The sequence below is a fragment of the Sinohyriopsis cumingii genome, unplaced genomic scaffold, assembly GCF_028554795.1.
Source record: "Sinohyriopsis cumingii isolate HCF-2022 unplaced genomic scaffold, ASM2855479v2 utg000695l, whole genome shotgun sequence".
NCBI lineage: Eukaryota > Metazoa > Mollusca > Bivalvia > Unionida > Unionidae > Sinohyriopsis > Sinohyriopsis cumingii.
Genome location: NW_028315924.1, coordinates 3,368,799 through 3,387,849, shown reverse-complemented (window position 1 = coordinate 3,387,849; position 19,051 = coordinate 3,368,799). Strand labels below are relative to the sequence as shown.

At 35.6% G+C, this 19,051-nt stretch overlaps 1 protein-coding gene across 2 annotated transcripts in view; it reads right to left on the bottom strand.

Annotated features, from left to right (window-relative positions):
• Nucleotides 1–17,466, bottom strand: part of LOC149773301 (uncharacterized) — a 48,978-nt gene extending 31,512 nt beyond the window's left edge. The window contains exons 1-3 of one of the 2 annotated variants that reach the window (XM_089946496.1): nucleotides 16,817–17,466; nucleotides 12,530–12,829; nucleotides 2,310–2,609 (exon numbers count right to left, since the gene is read on the bottom strand). In XM_089946496.1, the coding sequence (XP_089802622.1) occupies nucleotides 2,310–2,609; nucleotides 12,530–12,829; nucleotides 16,817–17,237 (1,021 nt within the window). In that variant the 5' untranslated portion in view covers nucleotides 17,238–17,466. The remainder of the gene's footprint in view (nucleotides 1–2,309; nucleotides 2,610–12,529; nucleotides 12,830–16,816) is intronic. The other variant, XM_089946495.1, reaches the window with a different exon arrangement.
• Between the last annotated feature and the right edge of the window lie 1,585 nt (nucleotides 17,467–19,051).

The window sequence follows — 19,051 nt, the reverse complement described above, 5'->3', positions numbered from 1 at the left end:
TGTAAAGATATGGGGACACTGAACAGAAATAATTGAGGAAAACCTACAATCCCACTCTCAGGACACAGAATCAGGACTGCAAAGGGCACCGTAAATAGGAAGGACACTTACCTGAAACAGATGCAACCACACCCTGTAGGGAATACGATGGATCATACAGAAGGTGGGGTTAAAATCAGACCCCCTTCTCTAGCCTGGTGTGGGTGTACAGAGTAGCATGGTGAAAAGAGGGTCTTAATCTGAGCATTGTCCATGTACTGATGGGGCTCAAATGACATAGTGACTGGTACTCAAAGACCACTGCCCCAGTGTTTGATTACTGGTGACTGGGTGACTCAATGTTCTTGTCACCATGACAGGACCACAGGTATGGAGAGGTTATTGCTTCTCCCTCATGGTGAAAGGGTGTGTGATTCACTCTGCCCTAAAATTTACTCTCTTTTGAGGGACTCTGAAGTGAAGCGGCACTGGTAATGAAGTTGAATCAACTGTCTGGGGTCCAAAGCCTTATATTCCTCTGAAGATTCATCAGAACTATTGGTACATCAGTACGATTGTGAACATTATCCAGAATACTGCTGAAACTCATTTGGATTACTCTATACTTTTGGACATGGTAGAACAGTTTCAGATTCATTCACCATATTGTAAGCTTTTTTAGTTTTTCACTTTGTATTTTAGGGAAAGAAATGAAATTTACAATTTTGCAAAACTTGTTGGGTTTCAGACCATTTTGTTACTTAGTTTAAGTCATAACACAGGAAATGCAGATATGGTGTGCAACACAAGGAACTTCCCTATGCCTGCATTTACCCACATTCTCTCTGTACCCAAAAGTAAATTCCTAAACCTGCATTTAACTACACTCTGTATCGCAAAGGGATTTCCATTACCTGCATTTGCCTAAACTGTGTGTATCCCAAATGGCTCTCCTATGCCTGCAATTACCTACACTTTGTGTGTATCCCAAAAGGGCTCTCCTATGCAAACATTTACCTACACTTTGTGTGTATCCCAAAGGGCTCTCTTATGCAAACATTTACCTACACTCTGTGTGTATCCCAAAGGGTTCTCCTATGCCTGCAATTACCTACACTTTGTGTGTATCCCAAAGGGCTCTCCTATGCAAACATTTACCTACACTTTGTGTGTATCCCAAAGGGCTCTCCTATGCAAACATTTACCTACACTCTGTGTGTATCCCTATGGGCTTTCCTATGCCTGCATTTACCTACAATCTGTGTGTATCCCTATGGGCTTTCCTATGCCTGCATTTACCTACAATTTGTGTGTATCCCAAAGGGCTCCCCTATGCCTGCATTTACCTACAATTTGTGTGTATCCCAAAAGGGCTCTCCTATGCAAACATTTACCTACAATTTGTGTGTATCCCAAAAGGGCTCTCCTATGCAAACATTTACCTACACTCTGTGTGTATCCCTATGGGCTTTCCAATGCCTGCATTTACCTATACTGCTGCAGTTATTACTGCAAAAAAGGAACATTCTGAAACAAGAAAAAAAATCAAAATTGTTGAAAGAGGGATGAATGTTTTGAGACCTCAGTCAATTTACACTACCTGTCAATATTGTAGGGTGGGTGGGTGTTACATCAGCAAAGACACTCTAATGGTTAATAAAGATTGGTGTGCGACCACCAAAACTTACTATTAATGATAAAGACTGGTGTGCGACCACCAAAACTTACTATTAATGATAAAGACTGGTGTAAGAGATATATAATGATGATAATAAAAATGTCTTAAGTAACATTAGTCAGTGATCAAAGATACCAGTTATTTTCAAAATAAATGCAGACAAACAATGGATATCCTGAGAAAATCCAGATTTGAAGAGGAAAATGATTACTTATCCTAGAAGTCTAGAAACATCCAAAATTAGTGAATTAAAGATATAACCAGAATAGGATAGACTACCCTAACAATGAAGAAAAAGAATGAAAAGAGGGCACTGCTGATAAAAAGGAACAAAAACAAGAGTTTTTGATGGGACTAATGCTCTAATGGCTGGAAAAAATTTCCAGAAATTTAAAATAAGGTAATTTCTTCCTTTTTTCTGCTGAGTGTTGAGACCATCATCAAAATTATTCAGCAATAAGATTTTTTAGTTAGCTGCTGTCATATAAATACTAGATGTCAGCTCATTTGGGACCAGCAAGGCATCATGAGAAGTTTTCAGGTTAATATATAGCAAATAACAGTCCATCATGTAAGCTTTTAGTTCACCAAAGAATTGTGCAGTTCTAAATAATTTGAATTTCTGTCATTTGATTATGTTTTTTAATCTTACCTTTGACATGCAGGCTTCCTGAACCAGTCTGATTAAGTTTTCCACTGATTCCCATAATTCCATTGGAGGCAGTGCAGACATATGTCCCCATACTCTCCAGGGATAACCTGTCAAATATCAGTACACTGTGAGTGTAGTTATTCTTGCCCTGAAGACCCATTCTGATGAGTAAACCTTCCCATATGTGGACCCAAGGGTAAAATGTTGTCTCAGCTGGATCACCCCGTGCCTCACATGTCAGTATGGCTGTCTGATTCTGCATGGTAGAGCTGATCAGCATCACTATAATGTCAGGAGGATCTACAAGAAGAAAACAACCTCTAACAATGGCTATTCATTCTTTCTTTAAATATTTACTTTGGAAACAAAACTGCAATTTGTACTGTACAGCTCATATGCTTTTTGGGTTTTTTTTTCAATTGTATTGAATTGGGTGGAGTGAAACTGGAAGGAATTAAGATGAAACCCCTTTATTTATCTCCATAATGCCAACTCATCGAGTCATGATGTTTAAATAATGCACTGGTTTCAGAATGCCTGGAAAGGTGCAGATCACTACACATGCTCTAATAAAGTAGATTATTATTATTATTATTATTATTATTATTATAAAATATGCATATATGTTCTCTCTCATATTGATAATGCATTCTTATATCAATCCAATAAATTAAATCATCACTGACTTTAAATAATAACTGATCTAACTTTGTTTTGTGCACCATGACAAAACAATAATGACTGACAGCTTATATTTGACTGTAAAAGAGAGGAAAGACTCATTGGTCAACCAAACTGTACAAACTTTATTTAGAAACAGCTGTTCATCCTTTGAACATGCTATCTGGATAAGACAGCTGATCAACTCACCAAATATCAAAAGCCAATCAGTTTATGTGAAAAGCCTGTGATGAATTGGAAATCAAAAGAAGCTAGGTTACTGCTATTCTTTGATAAGCTGAAATAATAGGACTACCTTTTCCATCAATAAATTACTTTGACAGTCTGTCTTACACACTGACACTCTGTCTTACACACTGACACTCTGTCTAACACAATGACATGCTGTCTTACACACTGACACTCTGTCTTAGACAATGACATGCTGTATTACACACTGACACTCTGTCTTACACAATGACATGTTGTCTTACACACTGACACTGTCTTACACACTGACATTCTGTCTTGCACACTGACACTCTGTCTTACACAATGGCATGCTGTCATACACACTGCCACTCTGTCTTACACACTGACACTCTGTCTTACACAATGACATGCTGTCTTACACACTGATGCTGTCTTACACACTGACACAGCTGAGTTACATTCTGAACATGACTGGATTACTAGTATCACTGAGATAAGAAATGTTTGCACATTGACTCATATGATATTCCTATATCTAAACAATGTCTTCCTCATAAAGCAAATTTTAATTGTGTAGACTGACCAGTCAGTGTAGTTATGCTTTAGTGACTGCTTAAAGACAGGGAGAAATCATTGTTTGGTTAGGAAACACATGGGCATTGATGACAGAAAACAGGTGACATCATATACAAAATATTTATGCAGGAAGTTTACTTGGTGGTGCAGTGGGAATTAGAATGACTGTTGTAAACAGGTGACCCATGAGTAAAAGTGACCCTTTGGACAGGTTCAACAGATCACTGTAAGTGAAAGAATATTAATCCATGCTTCAAATACATTTGACTTTCATTTTCTGCTTTAATTTTTACTTCAAAATACAGTGTCAATGTTCAAGTCTTACCACAAAATACAGTCTTAATGTTCAAGGCTTACTGCAAAATACAGTCTTAATGTTTAAGTCTTACTACAAAATACAGTCTTAATGTTCAAGGCTTACTGCAAAATACAGTCTTAATGTTTAAGGCTCACTACAAAATACAGTCTTAATGTTTAAGGCTTACTGCAAAATACAGTCTTAATGTTTAAGGCTTACTACAAAATACAGTCTTAATGTTCAAGGCTTACTGCAAAATACAGTCTTAATGTTTAAGGCTTACTGCAAAATACAGTCTTAATGTTCAAGGCTTACTGCAAAATACAGTCTTAATGTTCAAAGCTTACTGCAAAATACAGTCTCAATGTTCAAGGCTTACCACAAGATACAGTCTTAATGTTTAAGGCTTACTACAAAATACAGTCTTAATGTTCAAGGCTTAATGCAAAATACAGTCTCAATGTTCAAGGCTTACCACAAAATACAGTCTTAATGTTCAAAGCTTACTGCATAATACAGTCTTAATGTTCAAGGCTTACCACAAAATACAGTCTCAATGTTCAAGGCTTACCACAAAATACAGTCTTAATGTTTAAGGCTTAATGCAAAATACAGTCTTAATGTTTAAGGCTTACTACAAAATACAGTCTTAATGTTTAAGGCTTAATGCAAAATACAGTCTTAATGTTCAAGGCTTATTGCAAAATACAGTCTTAATGTTTAAGGCTTAATGCAAAATACATACTGAATTTTTAAGGCTTACTATAAAATACAGTCTTAATGTTCAAGGCTTACTGCAAAATACAGTCTTAATGTTTAAGGCTTAATACACAATACAGTCTTAATGTTTAAGGCTTAATGCAAAATAAATGGAGATACTATGAATTTTTATAAAATACTGAAAACTTCATACCTGATTTATCAATTTAAATGAGTCATACTGGTATCAAAATAAAGATAATTTCAGCAATTGTGAATTTCAATTGCTTTAAGATTAAAAAGAACTTTGATGAACATCATTTGGTATTTTAATGAGAATAAAGCATCTTCTATGTGTAAACTGCAAAATGGGGAATGATATAACACACACATGTTGGGGACACTTTTTGAAATGGGGACATCCTTAATCTGTAGTAAAGACTAGCTGAACATGACTCTCTGGTCAACTTTACTATCATTGTTTTGTATTCTTACCTGTTTAGATGTTGTTTACAATTTGTCAATATTCTGATAAACTCATTTAAACATCTATCTCTTTCCAATTCAGTTGGAAAATGTTAATTTTCTGGAATGAGTCAACATTCAATTGCAAATACATTGCACAATTAAGATGTAAAGTTTGAAAACTCATCTGTCACACAGCAAATGAATTACAAATAGTTACACTGCATGTAAAGTTTGAAAACTCATCTGTCACACAGCAAATGAATTACAAATAGTTACACTGCATGTAAAGTTTGAAAACTCATCTGTCACACAGCAAATGAATTACAAATAGTTACACTGCATGTAAAGTTTGAAAACTCATCTGTCACACAGCAAATGAATTACAAATAGTTACACTGCATGTAAAGTTTGAAAACTCATCTGTCACACAGCAAATGAATTACAAATAGTTACACTGCATGTAAAGTTTGAAAACTCATCTGTCACACAGCAAATGGATTACAAATAGTTACATTGCATGTAAAGTTTGAAAACTCATCTGTCACACAGCAAATGAATTACAAATAGTTACACTGCATGTAAAGTTTGAAAACTCATCTGTCACACAGCAAATGAATTACAAATAGTTACACTGCATGTAAAGTTTGAAAACTCATCTGTCACACAGCAAATGAATTACAAATAGTTACACTGCATGTAAAGTTTGAAAACTCATCTGTCACACAGCAAATGGATTACAAATAGTTACATTGCATGTAAAGTTTGAAAACTCATCTGTCACACAGCAAATGGATTACAAATAGTTACACTGCATGAAAAGTTTTGAAAACTCATCTGTCACACAGCAAATGGATTACAAATAGTTACACTGCATGTAAAGTTTGAAAACTCATCTGTCACACAGCAAATGGATTACAAATAGTTACAAGGTAATGCAAAGTGTTTGAAAATATCACTTTAAGCAGATTCCTTTTTGCAATTTTGCTCAATTATTTTTCACACAGATACTTAGCCATTCAATATAATTCCATTTAAGTCAATTAGACTTAGCTATAGCAAACTAGCAAAGATTACTTAGCCATTCAATATAATTCCATTATTGCACACTAACAAACATTTGTGTTGGTTTACACTACAATCACTTTGAAAAGACCCACCCTGATATCAACATTCTGGATAGCATGCCATTATGAACCTTATGGCTACTCACTTTGATATCCACATTCATGGTAGTATGCCATTATGAACCTTATGGCTACTCACTTTGATATCCACATTCATGGTAGTATGCCATTATGAACCTTATGGCTACTCACTTTGATATCCACATTCATGGTAGTATGCCATTATGAACCATATGGCTACTCACTTTGATATCCACATTCATGGTAGTATGCCATTATGAACCATATGGCTACTCACTTTGATATCCACATTCATGGTAGTATGCCATTTTGAAACATATTGCCACCCAGACCTTTGTTAAAAATTCATCTTAGGACATATACCAAATATAAAATAATCTCCATCAATTTATTTAAACAAAAATATACCTTGCTTATTGCTAAACTAATTATGTAATAATTATCTGTAACAATTGCACTGTCTTTTTCCAGTTCACACTAATACACCCTCCTCCCATTAGTAATTGTAAGCCCTAAAATGAAAAGTACATGATACCAGTCTGATCCTTTGATTATACCCAACACAAATAGGAGGGAATCTTAGCAAGAGAAAATTATCCAAAGAAGACAGCAAGTGTGGGTGAATCATTTTCATAGCTGAACAGATAGTAATTTCATAATGCTGTGTGATATTCATTGTGCACATTTATGGATCTATTGTGTACCACTGAATATACAGTTCATTCATGAATGAAAAACAAATTATGTTGATGAATATATGCTTGTTAATCTCACTTCTTCTAGGTGCATAAAGTAGGATGATCCTTTTTGAAGTAAGATTCTCAAAAGAAATATCACTCTGGCTAAGATAATAAGGTATGAACACAAGGAATTAATGAGCAAGAAACTGGTTTTTCTCTGACAAGCAAGAGAAGACTATCTGCAACCATGTCAAAAAGAGGAATATCTGATGAAGACAATCCACAACTGAGATCAAAGTTAGGAATATCAGACCAAGACAATCCACAACTGAGATCAAAGCTAGGAATATCAGATGAAGACAATCCACAACTGAGATCAAAGTTAGGAATATCTGATGAAGACAATCCACAACTGAGATCAAAGTTAGGAATATCAGATGAAAATAATCCACAACTGAGGTCAATGAGAGGAATATCAGATCAATGCCATGATGGCTCCACCAACTACATAAGACTTTCCATTTAACATCATAAACTTTGGAAGTCAATGGCAGTCATGTGCCTACCTGTCTGAGAGATGCAGTCTGCAACCTTGCTTAAAAATTCACACTTGGCAGATAGATCATTTGATATAAGTCAGGCATGAAGATGGTGTATTTATGGAATACTGTACAGTAGGAAACCTTTCTGCTGAGACAGAAGATCCCTTCTCACTGACAAGTCCCTTGAGGTGTCCACTTGCTGGTCAAAATCATGAAACCACACTGTTGTTGCCAAAGGGATTATTAGGTGGAATCAAAACCACACTGTTGTTGCCAAAGGGATTATTAGGTGGAATCAAAACCACAAAGTCCTTATTGTGAAGAACCTGAGAGATGATTCTGATGGATGGAAACGCATGGTAATGAGAGATGATTCTGATGGATGGAAACGCATGGTAGTACAATTGATCACACTTCAACTCAAGGCATCCACAACCCATACTCTCTGATCTAGAGGTGAGGAGACATAATGTGATAGCTTGTTGTTTAACCTCCTTGCAAACAGGTCTACCAAGGGTTTTTCTGACACTTGAAACAAAGAATCTATAATGCCAGTTAGTACAAAAAGAAATGTAAATAACTGCCATGACAAACTATCCACTAGAATATTTAGCTTGCCAAGAATGTGACAGACACTGAGAGTGATCTTCTCCAAACCTGCCCATCCAAGGAATCTCCAGCCTTCTAGTCTAAGACAAGAGGCATAACTTCCTCACTACTGTCTCTGGTAAGCATCAACTGTTATGATGTCTGTGACAACCATAACACTGTTATGTCTTACAAGAATGATGCACCCCTATAATGTTAAAAAACATAATGCATTCATTTTCAAGGTTGTTGATATGCAGGGAAGAGTCCAGCACAGACCACTAGCCCCAAAGGACCACCCACTCTGCCTCTGTCTTTAAGTCAGCAAACCAGCCTGAATATGATGCATATGTGAACGCTTTGTACTAACCAATTTTCAAAATGCTGGATGACTGGAAGCCTTAACAATCTCAAGTAAGCTGCTTTGAGTTTCATCTCCATGGTAAAGATTCTCTACTGTCCCCTTCCTTAGAATGGCATAAGCCTCTTCAGAATCCCTTAAGGATTCCAGATTAGTTATGCATAAACATATGGAGAGTGCTTGAAAAGGGTTGAGGGTCAATGAAATAAAGCCTGTAACCCTCTTTTTTTATGGTTATATGTGCAGAAACAAGGCTGAAACAAACAGCCTGAAATTGGAATTCTCTTTCCCTTGACAAAAACACATGAATTTCATGTGAGCTGGGATGGGGTACCCCTTCTCTTCTCTAAGCAACAAAGGTAGAGGTGGTAGGGATAATCCATGGCATGTCCCATTACGTATGTGTGGAACCATGACAAAGTTATCCATAGTGTAATGATAAGGAAACGAAACATGGTCAACTCCATATACATCGATTTGGGGATGAACAGGAACATCAAGAAAGGAGGGATGTCAACCAGATCCTTTTTCCTAGATGGATAAATAATTCAAATCCCATTCCTAATAACTTCTGAACAGAAACAGAGAATGGGGGTGGGGTATTAGGGTTGTTAAACCAATATATTTCCCTTGGCCAGTGGTCAAAACCTAGTTCTAGTCTGAAAACTGGTCTCAATGACTGTCTCTTGGTGCTCAGTGACTAGAGACCAGAGATTGAAATCTCAAGATTAGTAATAATGTGTGGTGATCAGCATCAAGAGCACTGTGGATGGTATCATTGTTTAGATATAGGAATATCATGTGAATCAATGTGCAAACATTTCTTATCTCAGTGATACCAGTATCATGCGAAAAACACTTCAAGACTGTCAACTGGGACAATACCTGCCGGCCAGAACTAAATGCTCAGTGATGGACCACCTATGACACATTTTCTGGTGTAAGGTGCCATGTGTATGGTAATAGTGACTTGGTGCCCCATGCCCAGCAACAAACCCTGGATGAATATTACTTATGGTAACACTTTGCCCAGTGCCCAATACCCAAGCACATGGTACCAGTGACTGGTGAAAGACCCTCTTTGTCACTCAACACAAAACCTAGTGCTTGGTACCCTGGTCACCAAGCAATGACTAGCAAGTCAGAGGACTATACATGAACTGTCAGCACAGTGTAGTGAAATATCAAGTTCTATTATTGCTGACATGGAAAACATGCATTTAAAAAGTTCAGAAGTGTGATCTCATCCTGTAAAGGCAAACTATGTTTAATTAAAAACTTGTAAAGTATACTGTAACAACAATGACTTTCAATTCAATTTTAATGATTTGTTATGGAATTTTGAAATGATTTGAATAAAGCCCAGCTTTTGTGAACCTTGGCAAGCAAAACCTGGACTTTATTCAATGAGTTTCATAAATTTGATATTAAATCATTTGAAATTCTTATATATATAATCATTTGCAGACAGTATAATGAGGGTTTTACATTGATAATGAGTCCTGCCCTCTTTAAAGCAAAAGGAATTTTATTACATTTTAGGCTTAAGGTTAATAAGTCTGCTGGGAACTTGTGTATTGCATCAGCACTTCATTTTAACAATTTAGGATCTATACCATCTATCTCATTCCTGTGCATATTTGAGTATTATAATTACTATATGACTTCGCTGGTTATTTCCATTATTTCAAGTTATTTACAATGTAGTTCTGAACCCACATATTCCTGTTTTATACCCATGATCTTTGCATATACCATGTCTTTGCATATACCTGTTCTTTGTGTATACCTGTGTTCTTTGTGCATACCTGTGTTCTTTGTGTATACCTGTGTTCATTGTGTATACCTGTGTTCTTTATGTATACCTGTGTTCTTTGTGCATACCTGTGTTCATTGTGTATACCTGTGTTCTTTGTGTATACTTGTGTTCTTTGTGTATACTTGTGTTCTTTGTGTATACCTGTGTTCTTTGTGCATACCTGTTCATTGTGTATACCTGTGTTGTTTGTGTATACTTGTGTTGTTTGTGTATACTTGTGTTGTTTGTGTATACTTGTGTTGTTTGTGTATACCTGTGTTCTTTGTGTATACTTGTGTTCTTTGTGCATACCTGTGTTCATTGTGTATGCCTGTGTTTTTTGTGTATACTTGTGTTGTTTGTGTATACCTGTGTTCTTTATGTATACTTGTGTTCTTTGTGCATACCTGTGTTCATTGTGTATACCTGTGTTGTTTGTGTATACTTGTGTTGTTTGTGTATACCTGTGTTCTTTGTGTATACTTGTGTTCTTTGTGCATACCTGTGTTCTTTGTGCATACCTGTGTTCATTGTGTATACCTGTGTTGTTTGTGTATACTTATGTTGTTTGTGTATACCTGTGTTCTTTGTGTATACTTGTGTTGTTTGTGTATACTTGTATTCATTGTGTATACCTGTGTTCTTTGTGTATACTTGTGTTGTTTGTGCATACTTGTGTTGTTTGTGTATACTTGTGTTGTTTGTGTATACCTGTGTTCTTTGTGCATACCTGTGTTCTTTGTGCATACCTGTGTTCTTTGTGCATACTTGTGTTGTTTGTGTATACTTGTGTTGTTTGTGTATACCTGTGTTCTTTGTGTATACTTGTGTTCTTTGTGCATACCTGTGTTCTTTGTGCATGCCTGTGTTCATTGTGTATGCCTGTGTTTTTTGTGTATACTTGTGTTGTTTGTGTATACCTGTGTTCTTTGTGTATACTTGTGTTCTTTGTGCATACCTGTGTTCATTGTGTATACCTGTGTTGTTTGTGTATGCTTGTGTTGTTTGTGTATACCTGTGTTCTTTGTGTATACTTGTGTTCTTTGTGCATACCTGTGTTCATTGTGTATACCTGTGTTGTTTGTGTATACTTATGTTCTTTGTGTATACCTGTGTTCTTTGTGTATACTTGTGTTGTTTGTGTATACTTGTATTCATTGTGTATACCTGTGTTCTTTGTGTATACTTGTGTTGTTTGTGCATACTTGTGTTGTTTGTGTATACTTGTGTTGTTTGTGTATACCTGTGTTCTTTGTGCATACCTGTGTTCTTTGTGCATACCTGTGTTCATTGTGTATACCTGTGTTGTTTGTGTATACTTATGTTGTTTGTGTATACCTGTGTTCTTTGTGTATACTTGTGTTGTTTGTGTATACCTGTGTTCATTGTGTATACTTGTGTTCTTTCTGTATACTTGTGTTGTTTGTGTATACTTGTGTTGTTTGTGTATACCTGTGTTCTTTGTGTATACTTGTGTTGTTTGTGTATACCTGTGTTCATTGTGTATACTTGTGTTCTTTGTGTATACCTGTGTTCTTTGTGTATACCTGTGTTATTTGTGTATACTTGTATTCATTGTGTATACCTGTGTTCTTTGTGTATACTTGTGTTGTTTGTGTATACTTGTGTTCTTTGTGTATACCGGTGTACTTTGTGTATACTTGTGTTGTTTGTGTATACTTGTATTCATTGTGTATACCTGTGTTCTTTGTGTATACTTGTGTTGTTTGTGTATACTTGTGTTCTTTGTGTATACCGGTGTACTTTGTGTATACTTGTGTTCTTTGTGTATACTTGTATTCATTGTGTATACCTGTGTTCTTTGTGTATACTTGTGTTGTTTGTGTATACTTGTATTCATTGTGTATACCTGTGTTCTTTGTGTGTACCTGTGTTGTTTGTGTATACCTGTGTTGTTTGTGTATACTTGTGTTGTTTGTGTATACTTGTGTTGTTTGTGTATACCTGTGTTCTTTGTGTATACCTGTGTTCTTTGTGTATACTTGTGTTCTTTGTGTATACTTGTGTTCTTTGTGTATACTTGTGTTCTTTGTGTGTACCTGTCTTCTTTGATTGCTTCTAAAGCAAATGAAACATAAGTGGCATAAGGACTTCCATCAATTATGTTTGTGAAACTAACTTTAATTGATTTAGCATATTTGATACAGTTAACTGCAAGGTGATACACTTACACTGTACATTGAGATACAAGGGATTGGATGTTCCAGTGCCATATTCATTCCTGGCTGTACACCTGTACTCTCCAGCATCTGACTTCAGTACACTTGGAAGAATATAGGAAGAGGTCTGTCCTTGTATAATGGATGTACCGTGGAACCAGCTATAACTATTTGCCTGTGGCAGTGGGTTTGCCTCAATAATATTACAGATGAAAACAAAACTCTGCATGCCTTCTGTCACATTATATGTAGACTGGTATGCTGTCACATTATATATAGACTGGTATGTGGAAAGCTGAACAACTGGAGAATCTGAATAATAAAATAAAATTAATAAAATCATTCAAATCTACATCTCCCAGTTCAGTCATTTTAGTACATATTCCAGACATTCAAATCTACATGGCCCATATGAGTCATTTTAGTCTATGTTCCATTCATTCAATTCTATATGGCCCAGATGAGTCATTTTAGTATATAGTCCATGCATTCAAATCCACATGGCCCAGATGAGTCATTTTAGTGTATATTCCATGCATTCAATTCTATATGGCCCAGTTGAGTCATTTTAGTATATATTCCATGCATCAGTGCATCCCTTTATGCACATTTGTGCATCAGGGATGCACACTGGAGAAAACTGATGCACACATTTTGTTGCTGTGCGTTTTTTCGATGCAAGGGATTCGCATAATGAGATCAGGATTTTTTTAATATCCAATGCGTTGTATGAAGGGTGGCATCATATATACTTCAAGCATAGGCATTGACTGGTTCCCCGCTTTGTTTACTCCCTGTGTTGGGCTCCTCTATTTCTATAGCGGAGTGGAACGCAGGGAACATACGAAATAAGGAACCAGACTAGCATAGGCAATGTTATCATGGAGTAACTTCCCCTAATCTCGCGAGCTCTCACACGATTTCCATTGAGCTCAGCAAGATGTCATATTGATTTTTAACCTCAATACTTGTTGCACTAGAAAGTGATCTCCAGATTAAAAATTCGTGCACTAAAAATCATTAGCAAAGAAAGTGAAGGAAGCAGAACACAAAAGTAACGGTGGATCTAACTTTAATGCAAAATGGAGAAAATAATTCCCTTGACTGGAATATGGCACATCATTAGCGTGATTGCGAAGATGGCAAAAGTGAATAATCCTTTCATGACAGAGATCAAGAATTTTAACAAATCTGCCCTCTGTCGCCACAAGATATCTGGAGAACACACTATAACCCAAGACATTCTTTCACAACAAAGAAATTAGTAAACTTGCCGAGACAAATGCATTTATTTGGATTACACAGTCAGGGGGTCATTACAGATTTTGTTGGTTTTTAACTTTGCTGCAATAAAAGAAAGACCATAAAGTTCAAGTGTAACTTATTAGAAACAAGATGAATCATTAGCCTCCTTGATTTTTGCATAAATTTGTTCCAGGACAAAGTACAATGAAACCGATGATAGTACACATTTTATGACAGGCAGTAAAGTGACTGCCATCCAGTTAAAAATATTTATTAGGATTTTTGTATTGGCTTGTATGTAATATGTTGGTCTATAATACTGCTTCAAAAATATTATAAGGAGACTGTTAAAAGTACGATTTTAAAAGAAAAATGAACTAATAAAATTATTCTTTGAAGGGACAATACATTTGTTTGTTAATTGTGTATGTTGGTTTATTTGTATATTTAGAGAGAGAGAGTATGTTGTGCAAGTTGCAATATCCTATTTCAAGCTGAAAAAGTACGAGTCGGACGAAAATTTGTCAGTATATTTTTGACCCCCACATTTTTTATTTGACCCCCAGTTCTGACACCAAGAGTTTTTTTTAACCCTCAGTTTTACACCCCTGGGGGATACACTGATGCATTAAAATTTATATGGCTCAGTTGAGTCATTTTAGTGTATATTCCGTGCATTAAAATCTACATGGCCCAGTTGAGTCATTTTAGTGTATATTTCATGCATTCAAATCTATATGGCCCAAATGAGTCATTTTAGTGTATATTCCATGCATTCAAATATACATAGCCCAAATGAGTCATTTTAGTGTATATTCCATGCATTCAAATTTACATGGCCCAGATGAGTCATTTTAGTATATATTTCCATGCAAATGTGCTACACATCATGGTATCTTGGCAATAAACTGTTGATGTATGCATTAAAATCTACATGGCCCAGATGAGTCATTTTAGTGTTTATTCCATGCATTCAAATCTACATGGCCCAAATGAGTCATTTTAGTATATATTCCATGCAAATCTTGACAATAAACTGTTGATGAAGGTTCTTTATCATTGTGATTTTCTTCATCTAGTTATCTAGGAGAATTATTCCTAATATTTTAATAATTCCAAATATTTCAATAAAATAAATTCATATCACTTCATTTTAGATACTGAATTTTGCAAGAAGACGAATTATTCCAGTTAAAGTATGCATCAAATTTTGTAGCCATGTAGGTGCCTTAAAATATTAACTGTTGTTCTACAATTTCAAACTAATGTAATTTTAACAAAGTCTGTTCATTCCTATTTGTTGAGCAATCTGCACCTTATTTGTCATCACAAAATTTACAGACATTTTTAATTACTATGTTTAAATGATTATGGTCTTTAACAACAACAAACTGACAGCATGTTGGGTCTTTTACAACAGCAAACTGACAGCATGTTGGGTCTTTTACAACAGCAAACTGACAGCATGTTGGGTCTTTTACAATAGCAAACTGACAGCATGTTGGGTCTTTTACAATAGCAATCTGACAGCATGTTGGGTCTTTTACAATAGCAAACTGACAGCATGTTGGGTCTTTTACAATAGCAAACTGACAGCATGTTGAGTCTTTTACAACAGCAAACTGACAGCATGTTGGGTCTTTTACAATAGCAAACTGACAGCATGTTGGGTCTTTTACAATAGCAAACTGACAGCATGTTGGGTCTTTTACAATAGCAAACTGACAGCATGTTGGGTCTTTTACAATAGCAAACTGACAGCATGTTGGGTCAGAAAAATCAGAAATCTGGTCTAATTGTAAACTGGCAGCACAGAAAAGCAGACATCTGGTCTAGGGGCTTAACTGTAAACTGGCAGTAAAGAAAAGCACACATCTGGTCTAGGGGCTTAATTGTAAACTGGCAGTAAAGAAAAGCAGACATCTGGTCTAGGGGCTTAATTGTAAACTGGCAGTAAAGAAAAGCAGACATCTGGTCGAACAATGGGCTTTTACACTGGCAAACTGGCATTCTAGAAAAACAGACATTTAGTCTAAATATGGATTTTAACAACAGCAAACTGGCATTCTTGAAAAACAGACGTCTGGTCTAACTATGGGTTTTAACAATGGCAAACTGGCAGTGCTTTCAACAAAAGATGTCTAATAGTGTTGAGCTGGTCCTAAATGGAATTGGTATGATGTTGTCCAGTATGACCACCATGAGAGCCATCTTGAAAATCCCGTAAGAAACCTCTGAAATGGTCAACATGGAATTTTCACAAGAAGACTTGATATAATGTCTAGATTAAAAATGGCACTGATTTTACATCAAATGTTGCCACCATGGTGACCATCTTGAATGTTTCTGTATGGTGGTTTTGGTGGTCATAATGGACATCATTGTACCAATTCTATTTAGGACCAGCTAAACACTATAAGAAGCCTTTTGCTGAATGTTCAGTGTCAAATAACCAGCCATGCAGGAGAAATAAGGAGTTAATGAGATTTTCAGGTAGCCATATTGTATGTCTGAGCAGCAACATTTTCATTTCAGACCAACTTGACCAAAGGATAAATGTCGTGTAAAGTTTCATTGCAATCTTCAAAATAGTTTAGCAGGTACAGCAATAGCAGACTTATGCTAATGGACCAACAGATGACAGATGGATGATGGATGACAGACCATTCCATAGAAATGATACCTACTAATGAAACAGTAGGGACTAAATTCATGCACACCTGTGTGACTGATACATTAGGATTAAATAATATACTTCTTGATGCAACTTATCCAAACACAAGTGAATTGTAATGAACACACCATGCTGAGCCTTACCAGCTACAAGTAATTTCAGTCTTAGGTACTTATTAACAGAATATGAATACATTGATTTTAATGATACAGTGACAGTATAAATCAAAAGGATTATTGTTATTTCTACTAAAAGGATTATTGTTACTTCTACTGTCCTACTACTAAATTTATACTATTAAATTTATAACTGGCCATAATTACAAGTAATCTGTGTTTATTATGTCAACTACCAACACAATATTATAATTATGAACATACACACAATGTTGAGCTGTACTTCATCTGACTTTGTATAGTTCCCAGTGTTGGTCTCATCTTGAGCTTGACAGTATACATACACATCATGATATGATGCATTTCCTGTCAGTGTCCATGTACTGTAGGATATCAGCAAGTCTGACTCAGTCTGTCCCGGTACTGTTATTGGGTCTGGTGTTGTGGAAATAGACTGGTCCACAACTAGTACTGGGGACTGGTTTCCTTGCCTATAGTACCATTGGAATAATGCCCGAGGTCTGCTACCACTGGGAGCAGTGCTGCATCTGATACCAGTACTCTGTCCCCTGACAATATTTACTGATGAGGATAATGTTTGGCCTGAACCATTCATCAACCGAACAGTGGTTACAGGAACTGAAAAACAAAACTGGACAAAGCTAAGAAGGAGATAACAAAACATGGAATTATGGATTTGGACCTTTTCTATTAATGATTTAAAGATCTGTCATCCAAATTTGGAAGGGTGATTGTTAAAACTAGATTAGAATTTCAGACTATATGATAAACAGATTGTAAATACTAAAAATATAATCCTAAAGTATGATTAAATGCATCAATTATAAGACAACAAACTGTAAATGATGGATGATATACAATAACAAAGTAAACAGCATGTATTCAAGTATTTAAAATGAAAATTGCTTTTTTTTTAAATGGTCATATGATTTTCTTTTAAATACGTTCAGATCTTCTTCTGCTATAATGTTTAGTGGGATTTTATTCAAAGGAATAGCACCTGAGTAAGCAAATGATTTTTTTAAGAAGTCTTTGTTTTTTTAAATTGTGTTCTGCACTCGTCTTAATGTAGATCCATGACATTGTTCTTTTGACTTAAAGGTCACGGTCAGTCTATGTACAACTGATACTGTTTGAGCTCCTTGGCATGAAAATATTTTATTTTTCATTTGCCATTCTGGTGTAAGTGACTGTACAATAATACAATAAAATATTTCTACACAGTTCCTTGCCCACAGCTGAATCTGGAGTTTCCATTAAATTCTGTCTTGCTGAATATTTGTAATGTCAAAAGGTAATCTTTGACTGTGATCTGTTATTGCTATAATGAGCAAACTGTCAGCATATTCCTGTACATAGCATTGTATGTAGCACTGTATGTAGCATTGAATATAGCATTGTATGTAGCATTGAATATAGCATTGTATGTAGCATTGAATGTAGCATTGTATGTAGCATTGAATGTAGCATCGTATGTATCATTTTATGTAGCATTGTATGTTGCATCGTATGTAGCATTGTATGTAACATTGAATGTAGCATTGTATGTAGCATCGTATGTAGCATTGTATGTAGCACTGAATGTAGCATTGTATGTAGCATTGAATGTAGCATTGTAGGTAGCATTGTATGTAGCATTGAATGTAACATTGTATGTAGCATTGAATGTTGCATTGAATGTAGCAATGAATATAGCATTGTATGTAGCATTGAATGTAGCATTGTATGTAGCATTGAATGTAGCATTGTATGTAGCACTGAATGTAGCATTGTATGTAGCATTGTATGTAGCATTGAATGCAACATTATATGTAGCATTGTATGTAGCATTGAATGTCGCATTGAATGTAGCACTGTATATAGCATTGTATGTAGCATTGAATGTAGCATTGTATGTAGCATTGTATGTTGCATCGTATGTAGCATTGTATGTAGCATTGAATGTAGCATTGTATGTAGCATCGTATGTAGCATTGTATGTAGCACTGAATGTAGCATTGTATGTAGCATTGAATGTAGCATTGTAGGTAGCATTGTATGTAGCATTGAATGTAACATTGTATGTAGCATTGAATGTAGCATTGAATGTCGCATTGAATGTAGCACTGAATATAGCATTGTATGTAGTATTGAATGTAGCATTGTATGTAGCATCAAATGTAGCATTGAATGTAGCATTGTATGTAGCATTGAATGTAGCATTGTATGTAGCATCGAATGTAGCATTGTATGTAGCACTGAATGTAGCATCATATGTAGCATTGTATGTAGCATTGAATGTAGCATTGTATGTAGCACTGAATGTAGCATTAAATGTAGCTTTGTATGTAGCACTGAATATAGCATTGTATGTAGCACTGAATATAGCATCATATGTAGCATTGTATGTAGCACTGAATATAGCATTGTATGTAGCACTGAATGTAGCATTAAATGTAGCTTTGTATGTAGCACTGAATATAGCATTGTATGTAGCAC